This window comes from Acipenser ruthenus, chromosome 5, assembly GCF_902713425.1.
Source record: "Acipenser ruthenus chromosome 5, fAciRut3.2 maternal haplotype, whole genome shotgun sequence".
NCBI classification, from domain to species: Eukaryota; Metazoa; Chordata; class Actinopteri; order Acipenseriformes; family Acipenseridae; genus Acipenser; species Acipenser ruthenus.
In genome coordinates this window covers 1,414,578-1,442,276 of record NC_081193.1, presented here as the reverse complement: position 1 = coordinate 1,442,276, position 27,699 = coordinate 1,414,578, and the positions used below count along the sequence as shown (strand labels likewise).

The 27,699-nt window shown below is 39.3% G+C and overlaps 2 protein-coding genes and 1 long non-coding RNA gene across 5 annotated transcripts in view; 1 reads left to right on the top strand and 2 right to left on the bottom strand.

Moving 5' to 3' along the window:
• Window positions 1–5,940, bottom strand: part of LOC117402894 (serine/threonine-protein kinase D3) — a 111,673-nt gene extending 105,733 nt beyond the window's left edge. Inside the window, exons 1-2 of one of the 3 annotated variants that reach the window (XM_034921398.2) lie at window positions 5,846–5,940; window positions 3,875–4,797 (exon numbers count right to left, since the gene is read on the bottom strand). In XM_034921398.2, coding sequence (XP_034777289.2) covers window positions 3,875–4,168 — 294 coding nt within the window. In that variant the 5' untranslated portion in view covers window positions 4,169–4,797; window positions 5,846–5,940. Of the gene's footprint in view, window positions 1–3,874; window positions 4,798–5,010; window positions 5,105–5,845 lie in introns of those variants that run through there. The other 2 variants (XM_059023503.1, XM_034921400.2) reach the window with 2 other exon arrangements.
• An 82-nt stretch (window positions 5,941–6,022) lies between these two features.
• On the top strand, window positions 6,023–8,605 carry LOC131737077 (uncharacterized). Its single transcript, XR_009328641.1, has 2 exons — window positions 6,023–6,289; window positions 7,137–8,605. It is a non-coding gene; the product is annotated as an uncharacterized LOC131737077 (long non-coding RNA).
• A 150-nt stretch (window positions 8,606–8,755) lies between these two features.
• mocs3 (molybdenum cofactor synthesis 3) lies at window positions 8,756–26,201 on the bottom strand. The gene is made up of 13 exons (XM_034004500.3): window positions 25,944–26,201; window positions 25,541–25,682; window positions 23,713–23,805; window positions 22,986–23,106; window positions 20,105–20,179; window positions 19,606–19,723; window positions 19,218–19,326; window positions 17,114–17,176; window positions 15,840–16,003; window positions 14,000–14,047; window positions 12,160–12,256; window positions 11,561–11,668; window positions 8,756–9,626 (listed from the first exon to the last, which is right to left on the bottom strand). The coding sequence occupies exons 1-13, from the start codon at window positions 26,031–26,033 to the stop codon at window positions 9,469–9,471; spliced, it is 1,386 nt and encodes a 461-aa protein (XP_033860391.3). The 5' UTR covers window positions 26,034–26,201; the 3' UTR covers window positions 8,756–9,468.
• Between the last annotated feature and the right edge of the window lie 1,498 nt (window positions 26,202–27,699).

The following is a 27,699-nucleotide window of genomic DNA, read 5'->3' as shown; positions in this document are numbered from 1 at the left end:
TTCATTTATTTATAAAGAACAACCTGTTTCTGTTCATAGAACGCAACATGCCAACAAACCAGTGTACTGCAAAACCTCAAATAAATCGCCAGGTCTCCAATACTTGCCGGGTCTCTAATAAGTGCTGGGGCTTCTGTGAAATATGGTAATTAGACACCAGGTCTCTTAAACGCCAGGTTATGAATTATACTATGATGCGTGTCTGTGGCAAAGTGGTTGCTGATTATGTACAGGTGCAGAGGTGATGCAGTGCAGGAATAAACAGACAGATTTGTAATCCAGTATGAAAAAATATAAGTTTTATTTTCGTTATAATCCAGGTCTGGTGACCAAATAATAAACTCCGGTTATACACAGCGATGCGTAAAACACGGAGAACAGTAACAGGGATTGCAGCCCTAAACAATAAACACAGTATCTCTCCCACAATATACAACCACGGTCACCAGTCCTGGGTGCGTGCTGTGGTGCTCGTGGTGGGTGATACAGTTTAATTAGTGACAAATCGTGCAGTGCTGTTCCGGGTTCAGTGCTGGCTCTTAGCGACAGCTCCGGAACATGTTAGCCATCTATAAACACACAAGTAACAATTATAGACAAGACAAACAAAACAAACACTCACGATACTTGTAATACACAGTGCACGGGTCCTTCCGGGTCTATTTCAAAACCAAAAACGAAGGAAAAGACTTACAATTCTCCAGCCCCTTTTATGCTGTTATGCACGACCCCTTGGTAAACGATTGCAGCTGACTCTATTGCCTGCAGCTGCTACCTCGTTTACCTTCCAGGTCAATACATTCCTGCAACGGAGTCTTGCCTTTTTCCAGGCTGACTGACTTCCCAATCCAGGGAATGAACTGTCAGGCCAACCTGTCCAAAGCCTTTCCCTTTCACTACTTAGTGCCCTCACAGGTCAAGAGGGAGATTTACAACCAGAACTCATTATATTTCCGTCACAGCGTCATACTGAATGTTCCAGTCAATACACACACATGGCTGTATAGCGAGCTTACCAATTTTTTTTTCAACAGCGATGAAGAGACCCTGAGGCTCAGAATCAATGATAAGGAAACAGAATTTAATTTATTTTAAGGTACACGTAATGCATACAGTTTTTTTATGACGTTATTCATTTTAAAACCTTTAATGACGTTGCTGGAATGTTGTAATTTACTTATGTTGTTTCTATGAGGTTGTGTGCAGGCAGCTTTTTCATAATTGCCTCTGAAGAATTTGCAGATGTTAGTGATCTTACATAATAAACGCTGAGTCTCAGATAGGCGCCGAGCTACAGGCAAATATTGTAAATAAACGGCAGGCCATTTATTTAAAGTTTTACGGCGTGTTGTTTTATGACAATGACAGTAAAAGAAAAAAACAAACACACCATTCCAAGTTTAAAAGCCTTATCTGTCGGAATTACCAGCAACTGCTGAATAATTTCCATGGGAAAGGATGTTGATCTTAATATGTTATCTAATCAACAATAACTCAATTTCTCTCATGCAAACATCTTAGGAAAACATTTTGAAATGCTTTACTGCATGGTTCCGAATGAAAATACTACGCAGCTTATTGGGCTTCCCATTACCCAGTATAGCAAGTTAGAGAACTTGTCATAGTACAGTAGTTATCTTGCACAAGAAAAAAAAGAAGATACTACAAACAGTTAACCAAACATTTATTTATACTTGGGCAGTCATTTTACACATACTGTACTAACACAAGGACCTGAGCAACACAGTGAGCAGCCACAGGGTTGCCATGTTAGATGCATGGCTCTGTACTAACACAAGGACCTGAGCAACACAGTGAGCAGCCACAGGGTTGCCATGTTAGATGAATGGTCCAGACTGTACTAACACAAGGACCTGAGCAACACAGTGAGCAGCCACAGGGTTGCCATGTTAGATGAATGGTCCAGACTGTACTAACACAAGGACCTGAGCAACACAGTGAGCAGCCACAGGGTTGCCATGTTAGATGAATGGTCCAGACTGTACTAACACAAGGACCTGAGCAACACAGTGAGCAGCCACAGGGTTGCCATGTTAGATGAATGGTCCAGACTGTACTAACACAAGGACCTGAGCAACACAGTGAGCAGCCACAGGGTTGCCATGTTAGATGAATGGTCCAGACTGTACTAACACAAGGACCTGAGCAACACAGTGAGCAGCCACAGGGTTGCTATGTTAGATGAATGGCTCTGTACTAACACAAGGACCTGAGCAACACAGTGAGCAGCCACAGGGTTGCCATGTTAGATGAATGGTCCAGACTGTACTAACACAAGGACCTGAGCAACACAGTGAGCAGCCACAGGGTTGCCATGTTAGATGAATGGCTCTGTACTAACACAAGGACCTGAGCAACACAGTGAGCAGCCACAGGGTTGCCATGTTAGATGAATGGCTCTGTACTAACACAAGGGCCTGAGCAACACAGTGAGCAGCCACAGGGTTGCCATGTTAGATGAATGGCTCTGTACTAACACAAGGACCTGAGCAACACAGTGAGCAGCCACAGGGTTGCCATGTTAGATGAATGGCTCTGTACTAACACAAGGACCTGAGCAACACAGTGAGCAGCCACAGGGTTGCCATGTTAAATGAATGGCCCAGGAGGAGCCTCACTGAATTCACTCTGAGTTGGCCCAGCTTCCATATGCTGCTAATTGAACTGCCATGCTCCCTTGCTATCTAACTGCCATGCCCCAGTTCAGAAGCCTCACTAAGCACTGCAGTAACAGGAACAGCTTACTGTCCACATAGCCCGGATGGGAATGGTCAGTTACCAAATAGTAAAAGAACATAGTTTGTCACTTATCATAATAATGCCAACAACAACGCAATTTGTTCAAGAAAGCCATCATAAAATAATCTGGTAAATGATACTTTAAAACTAGAACGCCTAGCCAGACAGGCTTTAACAATATAATAAGAATTCAAAAGAGTTGGATGTGGGGGAGTACACTGTGCATTCTGTGGGTGGAAATAAAGAAACCCTTTAAATGACTCCTGATAAATGGTTGTGTGGGTCTGTACTGTATAGAAGTGTCAGAATAAAGATGAACTAGCTGATTAACTAACAATTAGGAAAGTACAGTACAAAACACAGCAAGATTACCTTTATCCATACATACAGAGAGACGCTTACATGTGCATTCAAAAATAAACAATTTTCATTAACAGAGGCCTGTTACAGGATCAATGAGAGCTCTCACGTGTTTAATTTGCTGGTTTGACCATGTGCCTTTAACGTCACATGTGGCAATGCAAACAGCTTCCACTTTTAGGGCTCCTCTTCTGCATTTCTAATGTACATGTACTTTTTTAATCCGAGGTATAAAATAACGGGAAACAGCAGGTATACACCTGAACACTGACCAGCATAGAAACCAATGTAGGACACAACATGTTTAATAAAGTTACATAGCAAGATAAACGAATAAAAGTGAAAACTATACAGCTATTCATCACTTACCCTAGATCAAGCATTTGAAAAAAGCACGAAAGCTTCAATAAAACGGATGTTTGAAATGCATGTGTTAAATACGCGTTCATTAAATAATCATACCTGTATTCCCTGGGAAGTGTGCAGTTCTAAATCCATTAGATAAATTAAAACAAGAGCGAAACCGAATCTCCCCGCAGAACAGCACTGAATTGACAATCTCCTCATTTGACTTTACAGGGAAACGTTGACATAAATAATTAATCCCATTGGTGTGTTGTGACATTGTCAGACTTGTGTACGCCAGATGAACTGCAGGATTAAAAACCATCGTTTTAGTAATTAGTTCACAATTTATAGCCACCCCCGCCGTTTTTGTAATAACATTATTATTAATAAATAAATACTAATTTACCTTTTGGTCCACAATAGAACAGACTAGGTCTTTCACAGCGGGTAGTGAGGGTTCCTGAGATTCGATGGTCACAGTCTCCCTGGTCAGTCCGATTTGCAGGAGGAAAGATACCCCATGGACAGAACTTCGAGAGTTCGTAGGACTCGGAGCGCTCAGGCTCCCGTTTGATAACCGGCTGTAGAAAGCTGTCGGTGGGCTTGGGGACGGCGAAGGAGTCGGTGGAGCAGCTGGGTGTTGAGGATGGGGGTAAGATTTCTGCAGGGATGGAGGAGAGCCGCTGCTACAGGAGGACATTTGATTTCCTTTTTGAGATGAATATACTGATGATGAAAAAAGGTGGTGTTCTGTTTGAAGAAGTTAGTAAAGATGATGAATGAGGAATGTGTGTAGCGGTATATTGAACTATGTTCAGCGTAACCTGCACACGGTGCTGCTATCCGACACAAACGTAGATAAACAGATGCAAGCGATCAGCAGCTGTGTTTTTTTGGTAAAAGACACGTGTCCTATTTTGTGTTCAGCTGTTTAAATCCAATGCATTGGTGAATACTACATTTATCGCCAGTCTTTTCGCAAACGTTCCCCCCAGAAAGTTACTGCGGGTAGAAAATTGTTTTTCTCATGTGTGCAGTCAGCCGCAGCCCGTTGAATTTTGTCTCATTCTTGCCCCTCCTGGATTTTTTCTGTTTGTCTCCTCGCTCCTTCGCATTAAAAAAACTTTCAGACAACAAACAGAAAAAGCCACTTTTGCAATGATGACTTTTTCCAAACTCCACAAGCGCGTTAATGACTTTGTCGTTTGAGTTCCTCAATTGAACTGTATGTAAAGCCAGCTTCTTCAAAACCGCATTCTCCCTGAATAGTATTAGCTCAGACTATCAACACGACGCCCCACCTCCGCCGCCGGAAATCTCCAGCAATTTCTGAGACACAAAAAAGACAGGGGTTTTGTTACACACAATTATATATATATTCTTGCTTTGACAGAGAGGTAGTGTTGAATCATAAATAAATCAACTATTCTGGGAGGATTACCAATCGTTTCGTATTAATGTACGACAGAGTAGGATACATATGTGCAGGGTTTATGATTATCATTATTAAAATATTCACGACATTAAAAACAGTAACATTACCTTCTGTTTAATAACTGCAAAAAAAAACAAAACAATTAATCCGAGTACTGCGAAACTTCATTTCCCGATGCAGCTCACAGAAACACTTCACATATAATCTACTGTTAACTGGGTATTCTTAGCGCAAGCCACTGTATGTCAATAGAAGACTCTTCTCAGCTGTGTATTTAATAACACTGGGAATGCATTGACGGTTGCTTGGGTATTATGTAGACCCAGGCGCTAAAATAAGTAAAGACTGCACAGTATATTAAGTCAAGGCTGCAAAAGAGAACATGTTGCGAGATGTTGAGCATCTATCTGCAAACGTTGTCTTTAAGACACGATGTTCTGTACGTGGTTTACAAAGTGGAATCTTTCCTGTAATATATAAGGTCAGCTTTACTGGAAAGCCATGTTGTTCACATCTGGGGACCCGGCTTACTATCTGCGTGGACTCTTCCACTTCCTAAGGCTGGCTGATCAAATCCCGTTACAGGAGTTACACAAAATATGCCAGCAACAAAGAATCGCAGTGTTAAGGAATTTTTCGTATCCACCCAATTGCTAATATGTACTTATTATTACATAATAATTACACTTGTGTTAAAATAACTGTTTGCTTGTTTGTTTGTTTTTTTTATTTGATAATAAAAACCGACTTCTTCTTTCCATGGGCGGTTTTATTTCCTTGACAAAAACGTTGCACGAAAAGTTGTAACTCTAATTTCGTACACAAGCACACAATAACACAAGTTAATCCATACCCTTTTTTATTGTAGTGCTCTTAATAACCAAACTGCTGCCCTTAGAGATGGGATTTGACAAATTACGTTAAAACAAACAATACACTTACATTTGTTTCTCTTTCAAAAGTTTTCTTTATCGTAGTTCATGCGCATCTTATTATCCCTTTCCAGATGTGTGTTCCCCCCGCCCCTATCCTCTCAGTTGAAGCGAAGAATTGGAAACGTTTGGTAGTTGTAGTTCAAAAGACCAGCTTTCCCATTTACGTGTATTGGTTACTGCTCATCAAAAAACTACATCTCCCAGATAACATCACGAGGGGAGAGGGGTGTTTTCACCGCGCATGCCAAACACAGCCCACTATTCCGTTATTCGCTGTGATTTCATGATGGCTGAAGCGCCTGCGACCTCTAACGGCGTAGTAAGAGACTCAGCAGAACTAGTTTCAGATAAAAAGGGATGGTTATCAAAGCGAACACAGTTTACCTATCGCTGGAAGCCTGCCTGGTTCGTGATAAAAGAAACACAGCTTTTGTATGGGGAGAATGAAAAGGTAAGAAAACACGGCACTGCTCGCTAGGAGTTCTGAAGTGAGCGTCGCTTATGGCAACGCTTCTGTTTCCAGGGCAACAACGCAAGTGTTTCCCAAACACAGGTACTGTACATTGCATTGTGGAATTCATCTAGTGTCATTTAAAGCGAACCATTACAGTCTAGATTTTGTTAGTATGAATACTGTTAACTATGTTTGTTCTCAAAACCAAAATATACTGTAGCAGTTTATAATAATAATAATAATAATAATAATAATAATAATAATAATAATAATAATAATAATAATAATAATTTTTTAGCAGACGCCCTTATCCAGGGCGACTTACAATTGTTACAAAATATCACATTACAAGTTATCACATTATAAAGTATCACATTACAGGAAAAAAAAATGCTTTATTGGCATGACGAGAGCGCTCGGGTATTGCCAAAGCTTTTATAATACAAAACAGAAATAATAAAACAGAAATAAAATTACAGAACTTAAACACAAAAAACATTGTCCCCTTCCCTTTGAACAATATAACTACCTCCCTCCCTCGCTCTTTCCATTCCACCCTCCCTGTCACATTACAGATAAGAGCAGTTGTAAAGTACTGTAAAACTCATAGCAAAAGATCAAATTCAAATAAGAGCAAAAAACAGAGACTACAGGAAATAACTACATGTAAGAGTGGGTTTGACTAAGAGCAGTTAACTTGCTTATACAAGTTAAATGTTTGCTTATACGTGTAAAGTCCAGTTTGAGCATGTAGTAAGTGAAATTGTACATTTCAATTCCTCAGTAGCATTGTAACACTGGTGAGTTTGGACTTCATGCTTACATCTTGTTTATTTAAACGCAGGCAGTACAAAAGAAAATCAGCCTTTTAGGTGCCCATGTTAAAGAAGTCGATGGCAATGAGATGACATTCACTTGGACAATTACTCCAAAGGGGGGCAAGAGGACATTCTTCCTGAAAGCAAACAGTGAATCTGAGCAGCGTGAATGGATACAGGCCATCTGTGACGCTTTGGTGAAGTCTTCAACGGGACACGCCTCCACAACTTGCACTGTACAGTAGCAATGATCACCAGCACTAAATGTTCAATTGAGAGCCACCTACAAGGCTCTAAAAGTATGGCTGGTGCTTTACCCCACGCAGACTGCTTGGCAACTATATACCTTTGAATAGAGAACTGTCCGGTATTTATATATATATATATACATATATATATATATATATATATATATAAATATTTTAATGAACAAGTTGTCCCGTCTCACCACAGCAAGCAGTACACCCAAAATGTTACCCGTTTTGAATGATCAACGGCAGAATCTATATTAATTGTCCCTTAACCCCTCTTGGCCGTTACCATTGCAGAAACAAGTATCTCCTCTCTGAAATTCACAATTGGTAGGTAGTGCATTGATAACATGTGAGGTGTTGCTGCCCATGTGGGGTGTAATACTAATTCAAATCTTTCACTTTAGGTGAATATTTTCTATTTAGGGTTACAAAGATATTTAGTAAGCATGTGGGCTGAGAGGGATAAAATGGGCAACACATGTCCAAGTACCACAAACAATCAGGGGTGTTCCAATGCTTTTTGAAGCCACTGTGGGGTCGTTTTAGTTGTTGTGTGAAGAAACTTCAAAGCCAGTAGTATATTATTCTATATGCAGCACACAGTAACAGTTGATTAGAAAACACTCTAGGACTCCACAGAAATATTATATTGGTGTATTCCTTAGATCATTTAAAAATCTTACCAAGATAGCATCACAGGCTTTTCCTTTGTACCATGAACAAAGCAAAAACAAATTGAATTTCTGTCAGGGTTTACATACACAAGGTGTGCCAGCCACACTTAGAGCAATTTCTGTTGATGTTTGCCACCCACTGCAGATGGTAATTTTGTCTTTGTCTTGAATCTATTTTGTATAGAAACAAGTTAGTTGCTGCTGCTGTAACTGATTAAATGTTCCACTCTCCTAGATAAATATTTTAAATAGACAAACACACATTTTCATAGTGTACTCTAAACAGCTTGGGTTCCAGTAGAACACCACAGCTGTTTAGAGTATATTTGAAATATTCATACAGTATCATGCCATGCTTATAAAAAAAAAAAAAAAAAAACTGTAGCTACACTTTATGTAAACCGCAAAGCCAAATAAACCAAATAGCAACTGCACACATATAAACAAATACAATTTGAAATGATCATCTGAACCTAGACTTTAAAGATAACCAATGTTAAGACATTTATAATGTAGTAAGAATGGAAATGAACATTTTGCAATAAAAATGATTGTTTGAAAGGCTAATATCTGTCTCCAGACCACTGGTTTAATGCATTTTGTACGCAAAAGTACACAAAGTCATGTGTGAAATGTATCATACCTCACTAGAAAACCATACATAATTAGAAATTAAACATCATTGATTTATCTGTTGTAAACCTGTTAAACCATGTGTATGATGGAACGAGTTTAATAATCCAATAGGTGGCAAATGTTTATGAACCATCAATAGCAATTCATATTTTATAACCAACACAATACCTGAATACCATATAATAACATCATGAATCATTAACGTTTTAAGATGAATTAGTACATCTTTTGTTTCGGGATGTTGGCAAGGTAAAAGTGGATTTTAAAGTTTATCTGTGTGGAGAAAAAAAAGACCCTACGGAAATTCCTGATTTTTTTCAGTGACTGCAAATAGACATGCTTGATAATTATACACAGATTAATCATAACCCCAACGAACGTCACAGTTGTATCAATACTTTCTACATTAAAGTTAGTCTGTACATTGCAGTTTCTTATTGCTACTGTGTGAAATGGACTTACTAAAGCATATTTTGAACAAACCCTCTGAAACCACTAATCAATATGGGTTAGTAAAAGACTATTAGATAAGGAGAATGTGTAAATATTCACCTTTGCCATGGTATAATGGTTCTGTAAGGTACACAGGTGTTAAAAGATTTGGCAAATGGTCTATAGTAAAACTGAAATGCTTTACTATCAAAAATTAATTGGTACCTTATGTTGGAGCAAATGTGATCAACTATTAATACTGTAAACATGAATGATAATGAAAAACAGATCACATGTAAATATATGCAAAACATGTCTGAAATTAAAAAAAACTAAACACAGATTAGATCACAGTGAAAATGTTAATACTGGGGAAATGTTGGGTCAATTTTGCGAGCCCAAGCCATTAATCCTCCCTGGATATCTTTTACTAGCACAGAATGCAGTTCTGTTCCTGACATCATCTGCAAAATCTGCACTGCCTTCTGAGAATCATTTCCAAGTTTGCAGATCACATACACTAAAGGAAAAAGAGAAAACATAGTCACTGAAACAACAAAGGCAGTGCAGCACATATCAGGTTGAGTCATGTTATCTGGATACAGTTAGAGGATCTTTATTCAATATTTTGGTGCCTTGGAATACATTCAAATGCCCAAACAGACAACAAATGACTTACAATATGTCATAAATGCTTTGCCCTGAAATAAATAATGCTGTATTCAAAGACAGTCTACCCCACATCTGGAGGACACAGGGTTATTGTCTGCTTGAATACTGAACTGCACTTTGTCACAAGACAGAGACATGAAAGAGAGAAAGTGAAGTGAGACATGCTATACAGAAACAGGACAAGGGAATCTAAAAGTGTGGACAGTTTCTATATACACACACGCACGAACGCACACACACACACTGACGCACGCACACATGCACACACAAAAACACACACTGACCACACAGACGCACATACGTGCACGCACACACACACTGACGCGCGCGCGTACACACGAACTGACGCACTTGCACACACACACTGACGCACACGTTTGCATTCTTATATTTGTGCGGAATTGTCATTGACTCTCACTATATTTTTATTTACTATTTCTAACTCCAGTCAGACAGAACTCCACACAGGGTGAAAGTCGACAACAAACAAAATAGTTTGGCACTTTTTTTTTGAAGGCATATTTAGTTATTAAAAAGGTGTTTTACAAAGTGGGGACATCACAACAATGTCGTTTTTTCAGGAGTTACTATCTTTGTGGGGACATTTTCTCAAAATTGTGTCTGCACATTGATAGTAATACCTACGGAGACACACAGACACATGAGCCAAGAATTTTGTAACAGTAATGGGGGGGATCACTATCAGGATATCCACAGTTGACAGTTGCATAAAAATGTAACTATGGGGCCACAAAATGCTAAATATTGTGCAAATAATAAAATAATCAAAACTGGATTATTTTTCACAAGATGGCATCCGTCAAGGGTGGGCCAATATCACTTTGGAATCAATATATGCAATGCAAAACTTTGAATCTTAACAGTCCAAATAGGGCATAAACAGAGGAGTGCCTCCAGATTGTGGCTTCCTAACAGTGGAGCCCTCTGCTAAATGCATTCATACAACAGATCTCTGCAGGAAATGCAAGAAAAAAGCTTTGAATCATTTTTATTGTACTTTTATTTTCTTCTAATGCTGGAAATGTGGAATGTGACCCAAAGTAGTAAAATAAAAAGGCCTGCCCCTGTACTGCATGTTCTGTGCAAGTGTTTAAAGAGTTAAATATGTATCATCAAGGCAGCTGTGATGTGACACGGATAATATTTCTACACAGAGGGCATCACCTGGCAACCATGTCATTTTGCTCTGCAGTGTGGATGTCCAGAAGGACTGATTTACAGCAACAAAGGCTTAAATAGATTGAAGAAGCTCAGGTTATATTTTGCTCAGTTCAATTCTAGCTCCTACCTGCTAAACAGCAAGGGGCATTGGACTGCAAAAAGGCTATTGTGTGAGCTGAGCAAACTGCCTCAGAAGAAAATGACATGTTCACTGCAGTGGCTGGGGAATGCACAGCTTACCAGAGCCACTGTATGCCAGACATGCAGCTGAACTTGTGTGGTACTGGCTCTTCTTTAGAAGTAAATACAAGTTTCATATTCATGGAACTGTTTAATAAATATTACACTTAAAAAAAAAACTGTATTGTGGGGTGGACTTCAATCGAAAGGTATCTGTGCTTGAATAGAGGGACCAGAATCAATTTCTTACCTTTTCTGCTACAATAAGCGTACTCCTAGCATCTTGGATGATGTGGGGTATTCCACTATAGAGGGACCTTCCACGGTTTGCATCCTTGCTCTTACACAGATGCCTCTCTTTTCAGAGACAAAATGATAACTTTGCTTGCAAGAAGCCAAAAACGTAGTACTGTACAGTACCTGGAAAAACAGATTCCTGGTTTGTCTGTTGCTTCACTTCAGCGATTTTCTCTTTCAGAAGTTCTAGCTCTTGTGCTTTCTTGTCTTCTAAACTAGCAAGAGGAATGTCTGATCACAGTGTAAAAGAAACATTACATATTATATTGAACAGAAAAAAGGGTACACCAGAAGGAAGAAATATAAAAAAGAAATGCACTTAAAAATCCCTTTACAGATAATTACATCAAGAAGTTACAACCAGACAACAAAAAAGTATTTATTTATTTTGACTAAAAGTGCGACTATGAAAAGCATCTGTTACATAAAAATGGCAGCTCTTTTGCAACTTTATTCAGCAACCCCTTTTTTAGTTGTGACCCCTATCACAGTATACATGAAAACATGGATTTGTTTTATAAACATGACAACACATTCAATGTCAACACTATACCTCAATATGTCTTATCGCACAAGCCTTAAAGAAAAGCACACAAGGTGCCTGCTGTAAATATCCATTCAAAATACAGTATCTATATTAACAAACTGAATAGACAGGAACAATACTTGTGTTGCTAATAGGACTAGAAATACATAACCAGGTAACCGGCCACAAAGGATACTGAGTGAAAAAGGCAGATGGCAGATGTGAACCTCTACAGGTGGACGGACATCCACGAGAAGGTGAGGGATCCGGGTATTCAATACCTGTTTGTACTCCTGCAAAATACAAAACACGTGATCACATCTTTCAGTCTGGTCCTGCTTTCCAGCAACCCAAAATAAACGTTTCATGCAAAATGCCTTGCTACGAATGGCTTTACAAAACAGGTCAAAATGATATGTTACCATGTGAAGTCAAAATGAAAGCCAACTGAAGCTTTCCGTTTAGGTGGGACAGGCGAGGATGGTTGAGGAGTTGGCAAACCCAATGCACTTTTAAATGTCCACCCACCTCCTGTATACGGCTGTACAAAACCCCAAGAGCATACCTGTGGGGCTCTGTCTGGATGAGGGATGGCTTGGAAGAGAAGGAACGTTGGTACCACAGACTGGCTTTGTACATGTTGGAGCCCTGAGATCCAGAGCAATTACAGGGATGGAAATAACACTCCCATTGCATAGCAGTGTGGTCTGTTCCTGAATTTAATAAGACACAACTATACTTGTTACCCATACACTGTGGCTAATCAATCTCGTGATAAAACCTGGAATGGGTGAAACTCATATGCCATAGGAGTCTTATCTCCATCCCTGAATTACTTCCCAATGATTGTCCAAGCTCCTTGGGGATATCATTTTCACCCATCTCTGAAAAGTCTTATAGGTCCTCAACTTGTAAAGAGCCGTACAACAGGGCTCAGAATATTCAATCTTCAACCAAAAAATTACAAATGGGAGTTTCTGTGAACAAAAAGCAAAACATCCCCTGTAGCCTAATCGAAGGTATATCATATTAGATGGAATGGTTTGTAAACAAGAAGCAAACTGGAATTCTGAAAAAAGATCGTCTCACTGGTATATCCTGGGGTTAAAACCAGTGCAGCAGTGAAGGTTTATACTGGACACCACCTGTAACGGAACTGGATTGAGACAATCATAGAATACAACTTCGAAAAACTATCTGTGAGCGGTCTGTATCCTTAATATGGCCAGACGCTGAAGTCTGGCCATATTGGAGGCTGTGTTCAAATACCGGCTCTGGTGAGACGTAGTTGTAAGTGACTCTGCAGCCGATGCATAGTTCACACACCCTAGTCTCTAAGTCGCCTTGGATAAAGGCGTCTGCTAAATAAACAAATAATAATAATAATAATAATAATAATAATAATAATGCGTCAGTAAAATGTTTCACTTTTACTAGACAACACTGGAAACAGAACTTCAGTACTAAAAACTAAGAATACAGACATGTACAAAACATTAAGACACATAGTCAAAGTGCACGTTGTCTCTGTGCAGCTGCAGCTTCAAAAGTGACCTTGACCTTAATATGGCACCTTGCTGTTGGTAAGCAACACAATCCTGCGAACAGAAAGTATCTACCACAAACAGTTTCTGAATCACAAGGCTCTGACACTGTGGTGCTGGCAGCTTTCCAAAAAAAACGGTCAGGCAAGGGTTCACTTTTCTTGTACAGCACCCATGATCGAAGCTGACTAGGGAGTAGTGAGTATGATGCCGAAAAACCCCCAAAGTCACATGACCCCAACCCGACGTCCCCTTGAGGTCACATCTCAAAGTGAAGGGTTCTTGAGGAGCTTCCATAACACTGGCAATGTGAAGCTGCCAACAGAACCGGTTTGACAGATATTAGCAGGAGTCGGTGTGGATGTAGGTTTGCAAACTCATACAACTTCCCCTGATGGGATACTGAATTATCCTTCTTTCTCTTACTCCCTGTACTCCTCCCCGGTGCAGGTGCAGTTAAACACACAGACAGATTCGCTTTGGAAACCTTACCTGCACAGATATTCTTTGCTCTTTTGGTAGCAAACATAACTTCCTGCACTGGAAATGCCAGAACACCATAAAAAGAAGAAAAAAAACAACATATAAAGTTAGGGTTAAAAACTGCTGAGACAGCTGAAGTCCTTGCCAAAGTCTAATATGGCTAACAAGTGTAATAAATTGTAATAAATGTAACATTCTCTGGGAAATGTACAGATTAAAATTCCGATCCTTACACATTACACTTCAATGATCAATGATGTTCTCAGAAAGTACAACATAATCACTAATACCACATGACCAACTTTCATTTAGTTTAAAACACTTTCTCATTGTTGCCCTGCATATGACCCCGTTCTTCTGCAGCTATTTTTCTGTGTGGTACATTTAATCTCAGTTTGAAACAGTTGTCCCATTTATCTTTAACAAGAATGTGTCTGTAACATACATCATGGCTATAAATACAATATTAGAGCTTTCACTCTCATGAAGAAAGAAATCACCAAGCCTATGTCGACCATATTCCAATATAAAACTGTCCCACACGTCTGACTGCTAGTCTAACCAAGAGTATCAACCTCACCCTTGGCCAGCCCCAACCCCCTAATATGTCAGTCATTGTTAATAGTCCCTTGTGTACAACATTTAAATCAGGAATAATCCTACTGAGAATATTCATCTCATTTCCAAGGACATCTTGGCTCCAAGAAGCAGAGATAAAAACAAAAAGCATGCACACACTAGACTCATTGTATTAAAACATTCACACAATCTGCTTGTAATGTTATCTCTCTATTTCCAACTATAAACAACAGCCTGCTTTTATATTTTCTTGCAGATGCACTGAGAATAGTAACAGATAGCAGTGTTTGTGTGGACTGTTCACACTGGAATTATTAGCTGGTTTATTAACATCATAATAATGAAGAATGTATTTCTATCTATCTCTCTCAAAGGGGAGGGCCGGTTAAAACAAGGACAAGCTGTATTTACAAAGTCAAGCTCTTTGTTTTTTAAACTGTTTTTGCCAGTTATGGCCCTGATGGTCACAAGAAATATATTTCCAGACGACCACAGCCTGAAACCAACAGACTGCCAAATGTGGATTCAAATGGAGCACAGACTGTCCCTTGATGAAATATAAGACATACTGGAAGGAAAACAGTATAGGTTGTTAACCCTAACTTGAACCAAACATGAAGGTACGCGGTAGCCTTGAGCATGTGCATGTCCAGTAAAAAAAAAAAAAGCCAGGGATATTTTATTATTTTATTTTTTAATTGATTTTTTAAGGGATAAAAACAAATGATATATATATGTTTTCATGCACAGTGAATCAATACTTTTGTAATGAACTATTTTAACCCTAGGGCAGCAGTGTGGAGTAGTGGTTAGGGCTCTGGACTCTTGACCGGAGGGTTGTGGGTTCAATCCCCAGTGGGGGACACTGCTGTTGTACCCTTGAGCAAGGTACTTTACCTAGATTGCTCCAGTAAAAACCCAACTGTATAAATGGGTAATTGTACGTAAAAATACTGCGATATCTGTATAATGTGAAATCTTGTAACAATTGTAAGTCGCCCTGGATAAGGGCGTCTGCTAAGAAATAAATAATAATAATAATAATAATAATAATAATAATAATAATAATAATAATAATAATAATAATAATAATAATAATAGAAAACACAAGTGCCCACGCACCACCACCCTATTCCAGCTCTAGACTGGTGTCCAAGCAGAATCATGGAATCCATGCCTCACACAGGTACAGACTGTGCATATAAACAGGGGAACAGAGCACTGCTTTATTTACACTGATACAAGTTTGAACTACAAAGCTTGCTCTGACCTTGTCAGCTGCTGAAGACCCACAGAACTTCTCATAGTCCACGAGGGCTTTCACAGTTGGATTCTCTCCACACACTACACAGCCAGCCTGCTTGGGTCTCAGCTTAATTGTACGAAAGCGAGCATCCAGGGCGTCAAACAGTAACATCTGCTGCCGATACGAAGCTGATGAACGGCACAGTAAAGGAAAGGGCAACTGGAATACTGGAGCATATATTAGAAGAGGAAATCAAGTCAGAATCCAACCTCATCCAACAAGCTCTTATCATACAGCATGCAGAACTTTAAAAAAAAATATATATATATATATAATTTAATGCTGGCAAACGATGGTCTAATAAACACTCATTGCAATTATTTACACACAATAGTGGAAATGCTTGTGAGCTTACCAACAATGGAGCTCCCCTTGTGACTTCACATTGTCACTGCAGCATGATAACTGCACATTACTGTAAGAATAGAGTAGTATTTGGCATTATTTAGTCTGAAACCTCTACCATATTCGATAGAATGAACATTCATTACTAAAGCAGTAGAAGCATTGACTACCGTATGATAAATATGTAAAAAAAAGAAATAATAAGAGTAGCAAAATACATATTGCAAATAATCTTCATCTTTTACAATTTAAATTAAAATTTCCAAAATCTGAGCTAAACCGCACTTAAAGTCACATCATGAGAAAAAAAGAACAAACCAGAAGTAAACATTTTCACTTCCTCTTATTCAGTGGAAGTTGGCTTGAACTAATCCAACCCTGACCATGAGGTTTCCCCAAACTACAGAGCATCTGCAAGACAATCCAACAGTGAGAGGGCTGTGCTTGTACGATACTGAGACCCGAAAGCTACGTCACCACTAACTGTAGCGAAGGGACTCAGTAAAGGGATGTGGGTTCTGCTGTTGCCTCTGGAACTGCCCTGACACTGCAGTAACTACACTAACTGCAGATGTAAACAAGGGCAGATCTACATGTTGCACCATTTGCCATTAAAAATGTCCTTTTTTCTCAGTTATTAAAAACCATCCTCTCAAACCATATATGCTTCTGTGTATTTTTTCCCCACATAAAAAGATGCAAAACATTTGTGAGGGTTCATATTAAATCATGCCAGTATATACTGTAGATCTTTCTTTAAGTGTACAATAGGGGCTATTCAGTTGAGACTTTTGCACTGCAGCGCACCCATCTCTGCACAATCAGCATATCCCTGAAAGATGAATCTGTATGCAAAGTCTGGAGAACAGATTCCAATATATTTCAAAGGATACATTCTTTTCCAGAAGCGATCTTCAGGACCTCCAGGGCTTGAATGCATCCCATGATTCCTGGAACTACATTAGAGGGGATATAAAAGTCATTAAACATCAATAATATAGTCATTTTATAATAATACTTATTCACGATCAGTGTGGGATACCATTATGGAAATATAGGGACTGAAGACACTTTGCTTCCTGCACTGTGGTTCTTCAGAGAGGAATAAAACTTACAAGAAACGACTCCAAACAATAACAATGGTTCTTTCCTGCAGTTACTGCAATGAAGCTGCTTTCTACTTTGTTAATTTTGCTCTTGCGTCAAAACAAGACCCAAACTCTTTTCACTAGAGTCACTAGTTTAACCCCAGGACCCCAGCAGTGACAGCAGTGTTAATGAACCTGTTGCATCAACGAGTGCCTTGTTTGTTTATTTATTGTTAAACTCGCACTTTGTATTTAGAACAGGACCATCCTGCAGTCTTAATAAAGCCAACCAAGACACAATCTGCCTTCTGTAAAACGACCAGTAAAGCAGAAGCTTTCTTGTTGCTATGCACATTAGTAAACATTATTTGAAACCAATGAGGGAAGTGAGTAATAGTATTAAAGAAATAAATTATACTCATTTAAACCACAGCCACTGACATTGACACTCTGTTCTAGCATTATTTATTTCCACAGGGCAGCCCTGCCCAGACACATCAGCCTGTTTCTAGATGTGTACAACCTTTCTACCACGTTGTACAGCTGGATTGACAAAAGCACAAGGAAGTGAAGTGGATGCCTTTGAGCACACACTGGGGTCAGTGGCTGTCCTGAGATTCAGACCCAGAACCTCCTGGCTTTGAGTCTTGTAACTACTTGACCAAAATGCCAATAAATCTCTTAGGAACCGCCTGTGAAAAAAGCACACTCAACAAGAAAGTATAGACTGAGGTCAGTCTCATTAAACCATAACAGGGGCAAATCACCAGCGAAATGACCAAGTTTGACCACGGAAGATATTATTTCATATTTCTACATATGAAGTTTTAACTATCAAAATGTTCTTGTGTGCCCTGCTTCATTTTTTCATGAAAAGAAAAACACATTTATCCTACCAGTAGTAAAGTCTAAGTTGGAGTACTCTCAACAGAATGTCACAGTCTCATGTAGCTCCAATATCACAGAGTGGCTTATTTTTAAATAACTCAACCCATAAATAATTGAGGGCAAGCTCATTTCTACAGCTTATCAGCAACACAGTGATGAAAACACTGCCTTGCTCTTCTATAGCATGTAATGCCGGTGCATGATTTGCAGGATCTGAGAGCCCCTTTCCCACTGATATCAAGCATTGGGCTTACTCTGCTTCTCCAGTCCTCTGACTTCACTACACAATTCAGGAAAGAGGAGACTTATCCACACCCAGAACCCCTCCCTCTGACTTCACAATGCAGGAAAGAGGAGACTTATCCACACCCAGAACCCCTCCCTCTGACTTCACAATGCAGGAAAGAGGAGACTTACCCACACCCAGAACCCCTCCCTCTGACTTCACAATGCAGGAAAGAGGAGACTTACCCACACCCAGAACCCCTCCCTCTGACTTCACAATGCAGGAAAGAGGAGACTCACCCACACCCAGAACCCCTCCCTCTGACTTCACAATGCAGGAAAGAGGAGACTTACCCACACCCAGAACCCCTCCCTGTGACTTCACTACACAATGCAGGAAAGAGGAGACTTACCCACACCCAGAACCCCTCCCTCTGACTTCACTACACAATGCAGGAAAGAGGAGACTTACCCACACCCAGAACCCCTCCCTCTGACTTCACAATGCAGGAAAGAGGAGACTTACCAACACCCAAAACCCCTCCCTCTGACTTCACAATGCAGGAAAGAGGAGACTTACCCACACCCAGAACCCCTCCCTCTGACTTCACAATGCAGGAAACAGGAGACTTACCAACACCCAGAACCCCTCCCTCTGACTTCACAATGCAGGAAAGAGGAGACTTACCAACACCCAAAACCCCTCCCTCTGACTACACAATGAAGGAAAGAGGAGACTTACCCACACCCAGAACCCCTCCCTCTGACTTCACAATGCAGGAAAGAGGAGACTTACCAACACCCAAAACCCCACCGTCTGAGCAGTTGGTAACGGTCTCCGGTGGAGGAGGCTTTGGGTAAAGACATCTGTAGCACGGACCGCCTCTGTAGTTATACACGGTGAGCTGAAGGCACATTTCAGTGAGAGTTTACATAAGGACAAACCTAGCTGTTTCCTTAAAGATTTTCAGTTATTTGCAGAGTGGAATTATCTTTCCTAGATCTGTATACCGGTCTGCAGTGTTGAGACCAGTGGGTGAATGAATCGCCCCATAGCCAAACACTAATGTGATTTATGTACAGTTTTGACAGTATGAAGATCTGCTACTATCTACAGTAGATTTTTAACATTCACCCCATAATGTAGAAAGATCAGCCCTGGTTGACATTCAAGATGTTCCTACCTGTCCCTCCATTCTCAGAGCACTGGCCGAAACCAAAGGTTTCCCACTGAGAACACAGGCATCATTAACCAGGTAGCGTGTGGGGACATTGTCTGAGCAGTCAGCTACAATGTCATACATAAAAACATCAGCATTCAGGAAAAACACCCTTCATCATTACAACCATTTCATATAACGGCTAAATAATACTTACTTAGTAGCAGTTAAAATACAGTCATACAGTTACAAGCCATGCTGTTTTGAAAGACATGGTCCGCTCTTGATCCCTTTGTAAAAGGTGTGTATAGTACTGTGCACTTAACATGACCTATTCTCACTGTTTAACTACACCACAGGTCTACAAACTACAGACAAGACTGCCACCTGTCCTGCACATGCACAGTGCAGAGGACACAGGTAGGACACATGTATGGGTATGACATATTTCAGAACTGTAACAGTGAGCCTGTGTAGCACATCTGAGTTTAGTTTTGAGACTGTTTGCAACACAAAAGGATACTGTTGAATGAGCTGCAGGGCATTGTCAGGAGTCAGTTGCATGTTATAAGGTACATACTGTACTTTAGAGTTGAGCCTACATGAAGAAACAGCAGTTCAGTTCCAATTACACTCATGCATTATTTAGCAGTGATGATGTTTGTACACTTATATACAGCAGGCAACACATTTCTTTACGCAGTGCTACTGTCAGTCATGTCTACATTTTAATAGGATAAGGATAGGATACTTGTATTAAATAAAACAAAATACAGCAAAGCAACACATCTCCTATATAGTAGCTACAAGCAGTACTTTTAGGAATGGATTTTCATCACTGAACCTGTAAACTACAAAAGAAAATGCAACATTATAAAGGGAAGCTTTGGAACACTAATGAAATAAAAACTAACTAAATAACTAAATCATACAAGAATTATTTTTTCCATTGGAATGGAAAATCATTTATAAACCTCTCATGTCTCATGAAAAGGTCCTGTTTACATAAATCACAGGTCAAACATTAAATAAAAAAGTAAATGAAGCAATAGTTCAACAGTTTACAAAAGATTTACATAAAACACATAACATGAATGACCTACATCTGACCTACATTAACTTTAGATAATGTACAATACAGAAGAATAAAGGAAACTGCATGGACCAATATACATGATGCCTGAAGGTGTGTTTAAATAGAAAGGAATAGTAGATTGTTACATCACATATAGTAAAGTACATCACAAACACATTCATAGTTTTAAATAGAATAGAGTGAGTGTGGTTGCCATGGCATCAAAAGCCTCCAAGTACCTCTACTCTTTGTTTTCAAACACACTTCGAAAGGTCACATTTGTCAATTTTTTTCAGCTTTTCATTAAGTATATGAAAAACTACAAAGCGATATGTAATTCAATCTCAACGTAACAGGGTTCATTCGACTTTATGAAACACAATTATTTACATATATATATATATATATATATATATATATATATATATATATATATATATATATACACACACACACATACACACACACACACACACACACAGTGCCCTCCATAAGTATTGGGACAGAAGTCAAAATTGCTATTTTTGCTGTACACTCAAGCAATATGAAAATACGATTAAAAGATGAATATGAGGCAAAAGTACAGAATGTCATCTTTTATTTCTGGCTGTTTCAACACATATGTTTTACCAACTAAGAATAACAGCACATTCAGAGTTCCATCCCCCCATTTTATGTGAGTATAAGTATTAGGACATTTGGCTCACAGATGTTTCTAATTGATCAGGTGTTTCCTGTTGCACTGATTGTTCACACATAAAAGAGCTATGAATGTGTAGTCTCAGTTCTATCCTTTGCTTTTGCCTTTGGAGTCTGCACTTGGTGTCAGTAGGCATAATCCAACATGAAGACCAGGGAGCTGTCTATGAAAGAAAAGCAAGCGATTTGGATGCTAAAAGAAAAAAGGAACTCAATTAGAACCATAGCACAAAAGTTGGGCATAGCCAAATTAACAGTTTGGAATGTCCTGAAAAAGAAAGAAACCACTGGTGTCTTCAGCAATCCGCAACGACCAGGTCGGCCAAGGAAAACAACAGCAGTTGATGACAGAAAAATGACCAGAGCTGTGAAAAACAACCCTAAAATAAGTGTCAGTGAAATCACCAACAACCTCCAGAATGCTGGGGTGAAAGTGTCACAATCTACTGTTCGCAGAAGACTTTGGCAGCAGAATTACAAAGGCTACACTGCAAGATGCAAACCTCTGATCACCACCAAAAACAGAAAGGTCAGATTAGAATTTGCTAAAAAGTACAGAGATGAGCCAGTAGAGTTTTGGAACAGAGTTTTATGGACAGATGAGACGAAGATTAACCTTCATCAAAGTGATGGGAAGGCAAAAGTGTGGAGAAAAAAGGAACTGCAGATGATCCAAAGCATACCACCTCATCTGTGAAGCATGGTGGAGGTAGTGTCATGGCATGGGCATGCATGGCTGCCTCTGGAACAGGCTCACTCATCTTTATTGATGATGTAATGAATGATGGCAGCAGCAGAATGACTTCAGAAGTGTACAGAAGCATCTTGGCTACCAATGTACAAGAAAATGCCACCAGACTCGTTGGGCGGCACTTCACAATGCAACAGGACAATGACCCAAAACACACTGCCAACGCAACCAAGGAGTTCATCAGGGGGAAAAAAGTGGAACGTTTTAGACTGGCCAAGTAAATCTCCTGATTTAAATCCGATTGAACATGCATTTCACTTGCTGAAGAGGAGACTGAAGTCAGAAACTCCCCAAAACAAGCAACAGCTGAAAATGGCTGCAGTAAAGGCTTGGAAAAGCATCTCAAAGGACGATACCAAGAGTTTAGTGATGTCAATGGGTCGCAGACTCACTGCTGTTATTGCATGCAAGGGATTTGCGACTAAATACTAGCTTTTATACTTCTTATACTTGCTTTAAGTTGAATTGTCCCAATACTTATGCTCACATAAAATGAGGGGATGGAACTCTAAAAGTGCTGTTATTCTTAGTTGGTAAAACATGTATGTCTTGAAACCACCAGAAATAAAAGGTGACATTCTGTACTTTTGCCTCATATTAATCTTTTACTCATGTTTTCATATTGTTTGAGTGTACAGCAAAATAGCAATTTTGACTTCACTGTCCCAATACTTATGGAGGGCACTGTGTATATATATATATACATATACAAACACAAACACACACACACACACACAAGGTTCTAAGACGCTACTGCAGTGGCTGCACATATGCATTCAATATTATTATTATTATTATTGCCAGTCCATGCAAGCTCTCGCTGCTGGTATACACTGGCCAGGCAGAGAACACTATGCAGGTGTACAGTGAATCCCATACCTCTTCAGTGACTCTGCTGCAGACAGTGCTTTGGGCCTGCCTTGTCTGTCCTCTCCATGTAGAACTTGCCGGTGCAGGTTACTCAGCTCAACCCCATCATAATCAAGCAGCCCCAAACGACCTGTTAATAAACCCATTGAGGAGAAGTACAAGGACTGCAAGTAGACTGAACACACTCAATACTGTCAATCAAGCATGTGCTCTCCCTGCAATCAACAAACAAAAGCACAGCTGGTGGAAAAACAGCAAGCACACTTTAGAGAACACGCTGACGCCTGCAGCTGCCTCACAGCTTCAAGGGGGCTTGCACTGCTCAAACGGTCTGTGGACAGGGCCTTAACGGTGCATTCAGAGTGACATACTGCTGCACACTTCTGAAGATAGATTTATTCACACACAAGTGTGCTGCGATATAATGTTCAGAAGACAGATTGAGTGGTGATACAGAGGCGACTGGCTCGGTCGTGGATCGGAGGACACCCACTGAACCGTCGGTTCTCCTGAGCTGCGGTGAGGGAACGTAATCGGACCGTCTAAATTTATAAAACATATTAAATAAAAAAGAAGAAACTTTGAGGCCAAAAAAGTAGTGTACAAAATCAAACATCTCACAGTGCATTCTATAGAGTGTCTTTTCTGCCTGTAAAAATATGTGACTTAAATGACATTTCATGTATTTCAGATCTGTTTCCATTCTGATCAGACCCTTTATGTTTAAGTTCCTTACCAATGCCAGCTGCTGCAACGTACTGTGCCAAAGGGCATCCCAGCCCTCCACACCCAACAACCAGGACAGACGTGTTTGAAAGGGTTAACTGACCTGCAACCAGAATCACATGCATCAAGTGTTTCAACCTAAATAATATAGTATGATCAACAACAACAAAAAAAAAGAAAATATGCAACATTCTCCAAATGTCCAAATGCTGAAGCTCAGTCCATCGTTCTCAGGTCAAAACATGAAATACGATGACATCAGCGTTTAAGATGCTGTATTTCTTTAAATTCTCAGCAGTCAAACCTATAATTGAAAGCTAACCCAATTAGCTAAAGGTATTACATTGTATTGCTCTCTCTTTTAGGAAAATACAAGTAGGTCTATGAATATAGATTAATAATAACTTAAATCAGCCAATAAAAAAAAGTTTCAGCACAACTGACCATCACAGATTTTGTTAATGTTAAAAACATCTGAAGAACATTGTTATTTCAGCACTGAAATATCAGCAGCATATGCAGTAGTTTTTGATTTGGAACACTATAGCAGTCTGCTTTACTAAAACAGAATGCAATTATCTGGAAAGCGTTCTTTTATTTTCAAACCTCCTGTTCCCAGGCACTGGAAATCAGTAAGGAGCTGAAGTTTACACAACACGTCTAAGTTTATAATGAACATATAATGTTCTTCTTTAGGACTAGGTCCTGAAGTCTTTACACTACATGGGTGACTGAATCCTAGGAGTTAAAATTCAAATCAATAACCTCATACCTTAATAAAATACAGAGGGTTAGGGGGACTTATCTCAAAGTTTCAACAACATTCAGATTCTTCCCACCTCTTGACAAATGTGTTTGTGGGTAATACTGCCATCTGCTGGGGAAGAATGGGACTACAGATGGCAAAGTGTTACACTCTTTTTTTCCATTGCTTTATATGGGGAAAAATTGTATCATCATATGAGGCTGTCATGCATTTCCGTCTTCCATATGTCTCCATATAAAGACTAGAAGAGAGTTTTTTGTATTGTTTCAGCTGTGTTAATCAGTTAAAAGCAACATTTCAACGCAATTCAAATATAAGGGCTGTTTTTAGAAATATTATCATATATTGAATTCAAATAAACACATTATAACGCAAACAATGTGTAGCATGGAGATATACGTGTTGCAACCTACACTCCTCTTTTTAAAAGAAAACAAATATTTCAGCAACCTACAGCACCTTCAGTCCTCAAATTGGTGCTTTCGAGTCTGGTCTTTGAGTGACAACCAGATAATATTCAAGGGTTAAGTTCACCGATTTTAATAGCATCGAGGGGTTGGAATAAACTGAACCGATTACTAATTACATTTTTATATTTATTTCTACGCCACAACATGTGATTATATTATATATATATATATATATATATATATATATATATATATATATATATATATATATATATATACACACATACACACATACACACACACACCAACATTACATTCTGCATATGTGCTGAAATAACATTACTTCAATCATGTAATTAATTTGGGAGAAAAATAAATATTAGCTAATTTAAACCATTTAAGTACCAAATTGATTTGTCATTGAAAAAAATCAGAACCCTAAATATGCAGTAATCGTGAATGTTCAAGAAGTATCTATGTAGTTTGATACGTTATATTTTAGACAACTTTTTCCGGTTAGGAGCAAATTACACAACAATATTGCTAATGACAAAATTAAAACAGCAGGTAGATATGCCAGTTAAAAATGCTCCAAAAATTTAAAAAGTAGTCCTCAAATGAGCAAAGGAACCCCGGAGCATGCTGGGAGTGTAGACAGGTACCTTTGACACCGAGCTCCGGCAGGAGAAGCTGTCTGCTATACCTCATGATTTCTTCATTGGAAAGGGCTGTCCTTTCTTCCAAACGGCTCAGCTCTGTGACTACTACTTGTAAACCAGCTGTTGAAGAAGTGCACCGGGAATCCTAAAGGAAAAGGACGTATACATAAAACAGGACCTGTCTGTTTGGTCTCCGCCTTTCCTACACAGAGCAGTAGTTGCTGCTGCAGTATTTATTTTGCTGAGTTGTTATCAAAAACTAGGATCACAATCTTTCCTAAAGAGCAACTGATTTTCATATTTATTATTTACTTTACGTGTTTATAACCTAATAAACTGGACTGGAACACACACATGAATGATTCAATATCGTCCACACTGTAGTAAGGCACTGATGGCAAAATACCTTTTGCAATGCAAGCTTTTCCTTTAAGACGGCTATTTCATTGTCTTTCGCCAACAACTGTTGCTTCAAGCTTTCTATCTCGCGCTCCATAACAGCTTTATTCTTGTCTCTGTAAAATGTAAATCTTGATCAAAATTCACACCGCTGTTCGCTATTTCTCTACTTCCTGGCTGTACAACTGGAGCGGCCCACGTGGACTTCATCACGTGATTCTCAGACGCCGGCGCGCACATTAACTCCACCCCTACAATGACGCGATCGCCAAGGTTCCACACTGATCCCAACCATAGCTGGTTATGTATCATTTGGGGGAGAAGGCTAATCGTTAGCCTGTTAACCCTCATGTGACATGGCAAATTGAGCTTTTTCTATACGTGTTGTACTCGTTTATTTTTAAGGACGTCTGGTCTGGTGGAAACTAACTTTTTTTCAGTGGAATGCAAGAAAAATGCGTTCTTGTTCACCTACCTGTGAAATTATGTGTACAGTGTTCAGGATGTCTAATTTCGTTAGTGAATCGATTTTGAATCTTGGAGGTTTGGTTGCATACAACTATTTTTGCAGCTATAGCATAACCCTTTTACTATCATTACAGCAAAATATTTTGCAGGCATATCGCTCTAATGAAATATTTTCAAGGTGCAAGGTGTACAGTACAGTTTTATATAGCTACTGTTAAAAATGCGTATGATGTTGTTTTGAACTGATCGAATTAAAAGCAAATCGTAAAGGAAAGCTGTTCAATATTTATAGGGAAAAAAGACAAGCTCCCGAAACTGTTAATGGCATGTCAGCACAGAATATTCGCTCCATAAATCAGCAGATGTGTGTTTTTTTTATTGATTCTGGGCTGGGGGCAGCCACAGTTTGATTGACCTTTACTGGACTTCACAGAACACCCCTGTTCTTCTGCAAATTAAGTCAATGTGATTATCAGAGAAGACAGCATATCAAATATTTGGATTAAAGAAAGTATCTATGCATTTGTGGTAGCCTAATATTTTCTGATCCAACTGTTAGAAGCAACATACTGCACCCGATAGCCAGCTGGGATCTTCGTGCTTGTTATTATTGTGGTCAGACAAATTAAACATGACAATAAACTGCATGTAATCCACAAGGTATTTTGGTGCAACTTTACAATTCATTCATTCCGTTTATTTATTTAACCCAGATGAAAATACCCCTTTATATATGAACTTCTGATTAACAGTGCACTTAAACACTGTGCAGTATGTGTAGAGTACAGTGCTTCAATTAATGTATGGACACACCTCAGACTGACCAATTAACGTATGGAACACCTCAGACTGATCAATTAACGTATGGAACCTCAGATTTATCAATTAACGTATGGATCCTCAGACTGATCAATTAACGTATGGATCCTCAGACTGATCAATTAACGTATGGAACCTCATACTGACCAATTAACGTATGGATACACCTCAGACTGATCAATTAACGTATGGAACCTCATACTGACCAATTAACGTATGGATACACCTCAGACTGATCAATTAACGTATGGAACACCTCAGACTGATCAATTAACGTATGGAACCTCAGACTGATCAATTAATGTATGGATACACCTCAGACTGATCAATTAACGTATGGATCCTCAGACTGATCAATTAACGTATGGACACACCTCAGACTGATCAATTAACACATGGAACCTCAGACTGATCAATTAACGTATGGATACACCTCAGACTGATCAATTAACGTATGGATACACCTCAGACTGATC

What these genes read in the sequence shown, in the direction of transcription:
- mocs3 (XM_034004500.3), bottom strand. Translation starts at nt 26,033, where the DNA reads ATGGAGCGCGAGATAGAAAGCTTGAAGCAACAGTTGTTGGCGAAAGAC. An exon ending in AAAAGCTTGCATTGCAAAAG is followed by an intron (nt 25,683 to 25,943) that starts GTATTTTGCCAT and finishes CTTTTCCTTTAG; the next exon opens with GATTCCCGGTGCACTTCTTC. An exon ending in CCAGGAATCTGTTTTTCCAG is followed by an intron (nt 9,627 to 11,560) that starts GTACTGTACAGT and finishes TTTTTCCTTTAG; the next exon opens with TGTATGTGATCTGCAAACTT.